Genomic DNA, 10562 nt, shown 5'->3' with positions numbered 1-10562 from the left:
TCTATATAAAAATGTGATCTTTTGAGTTATGAAATTTTGACGCAATGTGGGCTGTTGATTTTTGGCTTGTGATAATTATATGATTCAATACAAGTTTCTTACTAAACAAACCATGTAAATCACATATGTAACATTTGTGCTAAAAAATTTTTTTTCGAAGAAAAAAGTAATATCTACTCCTTACTTTTGTACCTTCATTAATGGCCAATATTTATTTATATATATTATATATAACATATTAGTCTCGACTTGTCCAGATTAGGCCCACATGTAGTAGGCTGGGTTTTTCTCAATGGGTGGCTCAAACCGAAACGGGCTGAGCCGTTGATTGGGTCATCCGGGTCCATTAACTGTCCGGAGCGGCCCGTTGCCCACCCCTAGGTCTGTAATGCCTACACATCCAGCCAGGCTATCTTTATCTTCGATGACTCAATTATTAAGACGGTGTCTTGACTAGCGAAAAGTGTCGGCGGCGGTAAAAAAGTAGAGGTGGGGAAAAAAAATAAAAAAATCGACGCTTTTCACTCCGTCTTTTTTCTTTCTTGTTTGCCTTGGGTAAGGGAGGGAAGGACTGGAAGAAGGGGAAGTTATTTACTTTTTACTCCATCCCATTTGTCATGGTGCTGTTACACCTACTTCTACTTCTACTTCTACTTCTACCTGGTGGAATCTTTTGGTGTGGTGGGTGGACATAATAACATACTTCAATAAAAATGTGTTCCACAACTTTGAGGGACTGGCATAAGAAGCAAGGAATGAGATCGGCCTTCTAATGTAGTCGACGTCCCCCAAAAGGTGAAACCTGAACGGGGGTGTTCGACTGCTGACAAAAGCGTTGCAGAGAGAGAGAGAGAGAGAGAGAGAGAGAGAGAGAGAGAGAGAGAGAGAGAGGATAAGTTGTTGGGGGTGTTGTGGTTTCATTCAGATCGGATGAAGCTCGGCCGAATATGTGGAAAGATTGAGTTTTCCGACATGGGTTTCGGTGGAGAAGCTCAGATCTGGTGAGATAGTAAAGGAAGAAAACCCCGCCGGCTCTATCTTTAACGTTTCTTGTGGTGGGGGTGGTCTAGCAGAGTCGATGGAGGCGAGTGCTGGGTTAGTTGCAGGTTCTCACAACCGGAATGAGCTCGTGGTTATCCGTCGAGAAGGCGAATTAGGGGTAAGTCCTCCCCTTCCCTGAACCCATTTCATCTGTCCCTCACCACTCTTTTTTTTTTTTATAATTTTTGGCTTCATCTCTGGTTTCATAGTGTTCTTGGGGTAGTTAGCATTGTTGGGTTTCTGAAGAATTGAACCTTTATTCTTTGTGAATTCTTGCTTATTTTTCGTGTGGGTGCAGCCAAAGCCTCTGCAACAATTGAGCGGGCAAATCTGTCAGATCTGTGGAGATGATGTTGGTCTAAATGCGGATGGTGAGCTCTTCGTTGCCTGTAACGAGTGCGCATTTCCCGTTTGTAGGAACTGCTATGAGTATGAACGAGGAGAGGGTAACCAAGTGTGCCCTCAATGCAAGACCAGGTTTAAGCGTCTCAAGGGTAAGCATGTCTCTTTTAGTCTTCTTCTTCATCCCTTTATCTTCTCTTGGGATTTTGCTCGCCTTCCTTTTGTAGAAGTAATTTCAGAGGTTCTTTAGATGATGAAAATTGTTCGGTTCTGCTTATTTTTTTTACGAATTTTGTCTATCTTCATTTTCCTTTCATCCTTTAGGGAGTGCTCGAGTTGCCGGTGATGAAGAAGAGGATGATGTGGATGACTTGGAAAACGAATTTAATTTTGATGGTCGGAGTAAGGAAGATATGCAGTATCTTGCAGAGGCTATGCTTCAGGGTCACATGAGCTTTGGTAGAGGTGGAAATACAGACATGCCACAAGTGGTTAATACAATGCCTCAAGTTCCCCTGCTTACCAATGGACATATGGTAACCATAACTGTACGCCTTTTTGCTTCTTACTTACTTTCGAGGTAAGTCGTTAGTATTGAGTCTTGGTGTTTCAGGTTGATGACATTCCTCCTGAGCAACATGCTTTGGTGCCTGCATTCATGGGAGGCGGCGGGAAAAGAATACACCCTCTTCCTTTTGCAGATCCTAATCTTCCCGGTACGCATACTAGTCTGAGCCATACCCATCGTCTCCGTCCTTTTCCCCCTTCTGTCGTTTTTATTCTCAAAATGAAACTGTCTATTGCATTACTGAAGCATTTGGGAATTCTTTTCTCCAGTGCAATCAAGATCCATGGATCCTTCCAAGGATCTGGCGGCGTATGGTTTTGGGAGTGTCGCTTGGAAGGAAAGGATGGAGAATTGGAAGCAAAAGCAAGAGAAGTTACAGGTCATAAGAAATGAAAATGGTGTCAAGGACTGGGATTTCGATGGAGATGGGCCAGATCTACCGCTGTAAGGGGCTTCAATCCTTGGAAAACATTGAACAACTCCCTTTTTCCTTTTTTGTGATTGTGCATTTCATATTTGGAGTTTGGAATTTATTTTCTTGTTAGATCATTTTCTAAAACCATGGAAACATTCTTAACAGAATGTCTTATCAGCTTAGTTGTTCCATATTTGGAGTGCAACACCACTAGGTGTAGAACTAGGGAGAGGCTTGCACTTTCAGTTTTTGCTGATACTGGATTTGATCTTTTGTTCAGTATGGATGAAGCTAGACAACCTTTATCAAGGAAGATTCCTATTCCATCCAGCCAGATCAATCCTTACAGGATGATTATCATAATTAGGCTTGTAGTTGTTGGGTTCTTTTTTCATTATCGAGTTACACATCCAGTGCCAGATGCTTATGCATTGTGGCTGATATCAATCATATGTGAGATCTGGTTTGCTGTCTCTTGGATTCTTGATCAGTTCCCAAAGTGGCTCCCAATTGATAGGGAAACTTATCTGGATAGACTCTCCTTGAGGTGAGTGTTGCACGATGCAACTGCATTTTTCTGTTGCTTGTCTGGTGAAGTTGGACACTCTTCTAACTATTTCCCCTTCAGATACGAGAAAGAAGGTCAGCCTTCTCAACTTTCAGCAGTGGACTTGTTTGTGAGTACTGTGGATCCTTTAAAGGAGCCACCTCTTGTCACAGCAAACACTGTTCTGTCCATTCTTGCTGTGGACTATCCTGTGGACAAAATATCCTGCTATGTTTCTGATGATGGTGCTGCAATGCTGACATTTGAAGCATTATCTGAGACATCGGAGTTTGCAAGGAAATGGGTCCCTTTCTGCAAAAAATTCAACATTGAGCCACGGGCACCAGAGTGGTATTTTGCACAGAAAATTGATTATCTAAAGGACAAGGTCTTGCCATCATTTGTTAAGGAACGAAGGGCTATGAAGGTATGGTAGAATAATCTTTTGCTGACAGCTTTCCTTTTTTCCTTTTTTTGGCTGGATAACTTAATTGTCGATCCACAATTGGATAAACAGAGAGAGTATGAGGAATTCAAGGTCCGGATCAATGCTTTAGTTGCAAAAGCTCAGAAGGTTCCTGAGGAAGGATGGACAATGCAAGATGGAACTCCTTGGCCTGGAAACAATGTCCGAGATCACCCTGGAATGATTCAGGTGTGCATTTAGTGGTCTAGGAAGAAACAATTTTTGTAGTTCATCTCTTATTTCTTGTTTGACATTGTGAAATGCAGGTTTTTCTAGGCGAGAGTGGGGGGCATGATACAGAAGGGAATGAATTGCCACGCGTTGTATACGTCTCTAGGGAAAAGAGACCTGGGTTTAATCACCACAAGAAGGCTGGTGCAATGAATGCTCTGGTAAATCACTGTTGCTTTATTTGTTTTCAAGTAAAGAAAGAAAAACCTTTGTTTTGACTATTTGCCGGCAATATGTTTTATAGGTTAGAGTCTCTGCTGTGCTCACAAATGCACCTTATATGTTGAACTTGGATTGTGATCATTACATCAACAACAGCAAGGCTCTTAGAGAGGCTATGTGTTTTATGATGGACCCATTGTTGGAAAAGAAAATTTGTTATGTTCAGTTCCCTCAGAGATTCGATGGTATTGACGGACATGATCGATATGCTAATAGGAACACTGTGTTCTTTGACGTAAGCATCCGTAGGATGAATATTTCTGTTGCTCCTTTGTTTTTTCTATTCTTTGAATTTGTTGGCTCAAGCAAATGATCTCAAATGCTGTGGTGCAGATCAATATGAAAGGCCTGGATGGAATCCAAGGTCCTATTTATGTTGGCACTGGGTGCGTTTTCAGAAGACAGGCACTCTATGGCTTTGATGCTCCCAAAACAAAGAAGCCACCTACAAGGACTTGTAATTGTTGGCCAAAATGGTGCTGCTGTGGATGTTGCTGCTTGGGAAGGAAGAAGAAGAAAACTACAAAGGCTAAACAGGAGAAGAAAAAGAGGACTTTCATGAGAGGTGATGTCGGTGCGCCAAAGGTGAAGTTAGAGGGCATTGAGGAGGGAATTGGAGGTGAGCTCTTCTATTCTGATTAAGTTATGCTCAGCACATTCTTTTTATGTATGGATTATAGAGTCAGTCTTGCTCTTTTTTTGTGTCTATCAAATTTCATTTTTTCATCTGAAGGTGGCAAATATAAATGGTCATCTATTAAGCAATCTCTCATTTTGTGTCTTTTTTTATTTTCTTTTTTCTGATTTCATTCAAGCTTTTGTGTACTTGAATCATTTATATGGCAAAATGTTAGAAAAGTAGGAAAGTAGAAATAATTCACTATTTTTTTTCAATCCATGAATGTTTTCACCAAGATTTTGACCACTATAAGGTGATCGTGTTAGATGCCATTCCTTGAGGCTCTTATTTTTTTTATCATAACTAGACTATGATCCCTAGTTTTTTATTTTGAAAGAGGACCATACTAAACTGAGCATCTGTGTAGGTATTGAAAGTGACAAATCAGCTCACGTGTTGGAGCAGAAGTTGGAGAAGAAATTTGGGCAGTCCCATGTTTTTGTGGCATCTACCCTTCTTGAGGATGGTGGGACCCTGAAAGGTGCTACTGCAGCTTCTCTGCTCAAAGAAGCTATTCATGTCATTAGTTGTGGCTATGAAGATAAGACAGACTGGGGGAAAGAGGTAAGCAACCTATCTGATTTTCTCCACATATGCAGCTGTTTGGTAGTTTAGCGTGTATTTGATGATTAAGCTGTATTGACCAAGAAGTTCATGCACCCTGCAACTAGGTTGGCTGGATCTATGGTTCTGTCACAGAAGATATCCTGACTGGTTTTAAGATGCACTGCCATGGATGGCGATCAATATATTGCATTCCATCAAGGACAGCTTTTAAGGGATCTGCGCCTATCAACCTTTCAGATCGTCTGCACCAAGTTCTTCGGTGGGCCCTTGGATCTGTAGAAATATTTTTGAGCAAGCACTGTCCTCTCTGGTATGGTTATGGTGGTGGTCTGAAATGGCTGGAGCGAATGTCATACATAAATGCTACAATATATCCGTGGACTTCAATTCCTTTACTGGCATACTGTACATTGCCTGCTGTCTGCCTCCTCACAGGGAAATTCATCACTCCAGAGGTAAAAACATCATCCAAACTTTCACTGTGATGCCAACTGTAATAGTTTATATCGTGTTGAATGTGTACCCTGTGCTTTTCTTCTGCTCTTTGCAGCTCAGCAACATTGCTAGCCTATGGTTTCTTTCACTCTTTATCTGTATATTTGCCACTAGCATACTGGAAATGAGGTGGAGCGGTGTTGGTATTGATGATTGGTGGAGAAACGAGCAGTTCTGGGTTATTGGAGGTGTCTCTGCACACCTCTTTGCAGTTTTTCAAGGTTTGCTGAAGGTCCTCGCCGGAGTTGACACCAATTTTACTGTTACATCAAAGGCTGGTGATGATGAAGAGTTCTCAGAGCTCTACGCTTTCAAATGGACCACGTTACTGATCCCTCCGACTACCCTGCTCATCATAAACTTGATTGGTGTTGTTGCCGGCATCTCAAATGCTATTAATAACGGATACGAGTCATGGGGACCACTGTTTGGCAAGCTCTTCTTTTCCTTCTGGGTGATTGTTCATCTCTACCCTTTCCTCAAAGGTTTACTTGGGCGCCAAAACCGGACACCCACTATCATAATCGTGTGGTCCATTCTTCTTGCTTCCATATTCTCTCTCTTGTGGGTTCGGATAGACCCGTTCCTTGCTAAATCGAATGGACCTGTACTAGAAGAGTGTGGATTAGATTGTAACTAGTGGGATTAGTGAGAGGAGCCTGTTGCAGCTAATCTGCCAAGTTGCTTCGAGATGGATGTGATTATTTTCCATGGAAGAAGTGGGGGATTTGGTTGGGAATATGCCTTGTGTAGAGATAGACGGGCAGGCTGTGCATTTTGCATTCCCATAGCTCTATCGGTCTGGCTCGATTGTGCAATTCAGTAGTAACCAATGATAACTTCAGCTGAGGGGACCGAAAAGGAGTAAGTTTTCCTATGTGTGCTGCAGCATCGTAATTCTTTATTAGTTGATGGGAGTAGAAGGGTCGACGATGTTCGTGTATTATTACTGCTATTGATCTTTTTATATTTGATTTCTTGCTGGAAATAAAGGTGGAAGATCCTGCCTGGTTGGACAAGGGAGGACTCAAGTTTTAGATCAGTTGGGCCTTATTGGCCTGTTACTGCTGTGTTCTGTGATCATCCCTGGCTGCTATTTTTTCCCCTTCTTTGTTGGCTTCACGTGGCATTGCCAAAGTCAGGGCAAGTTTTGTGTCTCTTTTAGGAGAAATCTGCTAAATACGGTTCATCGATGTTTGTAGTTTGTACTTATCTTGCCGTTCATCCCTCTCCAAATGTAGTCTTGTCTGTAATAAGCTGCCATTATTCCCATCGTGGAAAACAATGTACATGATACATAAATCTCCAACTATTTCATGTTCAATTTGTGTTCGATAACGGGAATCCATTTTCATTTTCTTATCCATCCTATTTACGTTTAGAAAAGAACTATTTCAAGAGCTGTCGCCTAGCTTTTCAAGTATGGAAGTCGCATCTGGAAACACTTGCAAAAATAATGTTGAAAAAATGCATACACGCATGTTCATACACACACTGCATATATATATATATATATATATATATATATATATATATATATATATATATATATATATATAAGGTATTTTTCTACCATGGTACTTACTCTTTTTTATGTGGATTTAGCCATCAAATTGTTGATCTAACCGCACAGATGTATTTATTTAAGTTTTTTTATTATGCTAGAAGGTTTTATCATGCCTAATATATCATAAGATCATATTTGAGATGGTGAAAATCAATGGCTCACAATTCATGAAAATAAGGGTGGTCCAGAAATGATATAAAACATTATATTTCAGTCAACTTAACACATGGAAATAGCAAATAGAACATGTTAAACATAATCCAAAGGTTAGATTTTGCACTTTGGAGTTTAGATATATGTAAATCAAATGTATAATTTACATATGTATAAGTTATGGTGATATGATAAAATGGTCCACCCCTTGTCCTCTTCAAAATATGTATCTATTTTTTGGCAAATCTGACTGTATGAATGTGGTCTTCATAATTGAAAACATGTGATTAGACTCTTGGATCAAAGTTTTTTTTATATTTAGGTAAGATTTTATAATATAGAAAATTTCTGAAATTTCATAACAGTTGATTTGTGGATCCTTATAAAAGTTTGATCCAAACCATGGAGATCACATCCATATCGTCAGATATGCTATCTAACATACAGATTTTGGAGTGGAGGACAAGGGGTGAATCATATAAATATATGTGAAAATATTTACTACTAATGAAGGTACGAAACTAATGACCTAGAGATTATATGTTCAAGTTGTATGGACTCAATCTATCTGCATAGATTTGTTCAGCATGGTTTGTTTGCTAAGGATCAAGCCTTGGAGCGTGCTTTTCTAATGTAAAAATGTCATCTTTTGAGTTATGAAATTTTAGCGCAATGTTGGCCATTGATTTTTTGACCTCTTTAAAATCCTAATTACTTGTCATAATCACATGATTAAAAACAAGTTTCTTACTAAACAAATCATGTAGATCACACCTGTAACATTTGATCTAAAAAAATTAAAAAAAATTAAAGAAAAAAGTGATTTCTACTTCATTGGTAACCAATATTTACCCTATATATAATTGAAATAAAGTGTTTTATATTAGCATAAACAAATTTGTATTGTTCATTTAAAATTTAAAAGGTTTTTTATAATAAATAATTATGAAAACATATGGTCAAAAGTTTAGGTATTTTCAGTTTACACAGTTGAGCCTCTCTCTCATATAGTTACTAGAATATGGGAACTGGAAAATAATAACTACCATATGAATGACGATTTTCATGGATTTTTGTTTTTTTTCTCTTAAATCTAATCATATTGATGTGCTCTACATTTTGGTTTTATAAAGACCAGCTCTTGAATCATCCAATTACGATGTATAAATAAGATTTTTTAAAAGTTTAAAATCAATAGCTCATAATCTTCATAAATATTCAAGCATCTAAAAATCTTATTTTTCATAGAAAATACACGATCCAACAGTTTATTCTTAGCAAATTCATTGGATTTACAAAAAAAAGTGTTAGAAATGCCCAGAGAGCTTTTATGGTAAGGTTGTACCACCATAACTTACACATTTGATTTGCATAGATTTAAACTTCAAATGCAAAATCTAACCTCCATGTTTTAAAGTTGACCTAAATATGATGTTTTATATCATTCTAAACCACGTGAACTGTTGACTTTTCACAAAATCTCGTGGTGCATCAAACATGATAAAACCTATCACAATAAATCAACCATGCTAAACATATTTGTATGGTTAGATCTACCATTTGATGGCTACATGCACACAAACAAGAGTGTGTAAGGCTAGGGCTGGACAGCTGGACAACAGGTTGCGGCTCATGGCCTGGCCCGAACAGGTTGGGCTTGTGCCTATTTTTCGAAAGAAAGCTCAACCTGACTTGACAAATTCACGGGTTGGGTTGGGCCAACTTGTGGGATATATATATATAATCAGTCAAATATGTAAACTAGTATTCTCCGAGATTTTCATAGGTTTTCTTTTTATATTTTTTTTAAAATTTTAGAGTACGGTTGCAATCTAGATGCATGGTTTTATAGAAACAAACTCTTGGATCATCCTATTACAATTTACAAGAAAGATCTTTTAAGGTTTAAAAAACAACGGCTCAAAATTTTCATAAATGTGCAAGCATGAAAAATCACTTTTCTTGATCCGATTACGATGATCCAATAGTAGATTCCAAGTAAAATGGACTACGCTGAATGCATCTGCAGGGTTAGATTTGCAAAAAAAAACCTATGAAAATCTCGTCACACCAGTTTACATATTTTGATAGTTTTCATATTTCAGTATTCCTATATATATATATATATATATATATATATATATATATATATATATATATATATATATATATATATATATATATATATATATATATATATAGTAACTAGAATATGAAAATGGGAATATGAGAACTAAAAATGTAAGCATTTCTAGCACTTTTTTTGCAAATCCAACCATGTGGATGTGCTTGGCATGGTGAATTTGCTAGGAATCAACCATTTGATCATGCATTTTCGATGAAAAAATGTGATTTTTGAATGCTTGAATATTTATGAAGATTATGAGCCATTGATTTTAAAGCCTTAAAAAAACTCATTTATGCATCAAAATTGGATGATTCAAGAGCAAGTTCTTATAAAACCAAGCATGTAGATCATATTCATATATTTATATGGTTAGATTCAAGAGAAAAAGAACAAAAAATCAATGAAAATTACACTTCACATATTTTCAGTTCTCATATTCTAGTGAGTGTATATATATATATATATATATATATATATATATATATATATATATATATATATATATATATATATAATCACTGGAATATGAGAACCAAAATATGAGAACTAGAAATATGGGCATTTCCAACACTTTTTTTTGCAAATCCAACCATGTGGATGTGCTTGGCATGATGAATTTGCTAGGAATCATCCATTGGATTGTGTATTTTTGAATGCTTGAATATTTATAAAGAATATGAGCCATTGATTTTAAAGCCTTAAAAAAATCTCATTTATGCATCAAAATCAAATGATTCAAGAGTGTGTTTTTATAAAACTAAGCATGTAGATCACATCCATATGGTTAGATTCAAGAGAAAAGAATAAAAAATTCATGAAACTTGCGGTTCACACATTAGTTCTCATATTCTAGTGAATATATATATATATATATATATATATATATATATATATATATATATATATATATATATATATATAGTCACTAGAATATGAGAACTAGAAATATGGGCATTTCTAACACTTTTTTTTTCAAAATCTGACTATGTGGATGTGCTTGGCATGGTAAATTTGCTAAGAATCAATTGGATTGTATATTTTCGATGAGAAAATGTAATTTTTGAATGCATAAATATTTATGAAGATTATGATCCATTGATTTTAAAGCCTTAAAACATTCTCATTTATGCATCAAAATCAG

At 37.0% G+C, this 10562-nt stretch overlaps 1 protein-coding gene across 1 annotated transcript; it reads left to right on the top strand.

Annotated features, from left to right (window-relative positions):
- Positions 1 to 683: 683 nt before the first annotated feature.
- LOC149830234 (putative cellulose synthase A catalytic subunit 5 [UDP-forming]) lies at positions 684 to 6937 on the top strand. The gene is made up of 14 exons (XM_090016396.1): positions 684 to 1159; positions 1340 to 1535; positions 1708 to 1919; positions 1997 to 2099; positions 2221 to 2395; positions 2647 to 2913; positions 2995 to 3340; positions 3431 to 3568; positions 3646 to 3771; positions 3855 to 4067; positions 4166 to 4451; positions 4879 to 5075; positions 5183 to 5533; positions 5629 to 6937. Exons 1-14 carry the CDS (start codon positions 1079 to 1081, stop codon positions 6211 to 6213), a joined length of 3276 nt encoding a protein of 1091 aa, XP_089872522.1. The 5' UTR covers positions 684 to 1078; the 3' UTR covers positions 6214 to 6937.
- The last annotated feature ends 3625 nt before the right edge of the window (positions 6938 to 10562 follow it).

Source organism: Nuphar pumila, chromosome 8, assembly GCF_984573655.1.
Source record: "Nuphar pumila chromosome 8, dmNupPumi1.hap1.1, whole genome shotgun sequence".
In the NCBI taxonomy this organism is placed as follows: domain Eukaryota; kingdom Viridiplantae; phylum Streptophyta; class Magnoliopsida; order Nymphaeales; family Nymphaeaceae; genus Nuphar; species Nuphar pumila.
Note: the sequence above shows the minus strand (reverse complement) of the source record. Positions and strands in the feature narration are given on the sequence as shown.

What these genes read in the sequence shown, in the direction of transcription:
- LOC149830234 (XM_090016396.1), top strand. Translation starts at nt 1,079, where the DNA reads ATGGAGGCGAGTGCTGGGTTAGTTGCAGGTTCTCACAACCGGAATGAG. An exon ending in AGGAACGAAGGGCTATGAAG is followed by an intron (nt 3,341 to 3,430) that starts GTATGGTAGAAT and finishes TTGGATAAACAG; the next exon opens with AGAGAGTATGAGGAATTCAA. An exon ending in ATCACCCTGGAATGATTCAG is followed by an intron (nt 3,569 to 3,645) that starts GTGTGCATTTAG and finishes TGTGAAATGCAG; the next exon opens with GTTTTTCTAGGCGAGAGTGG.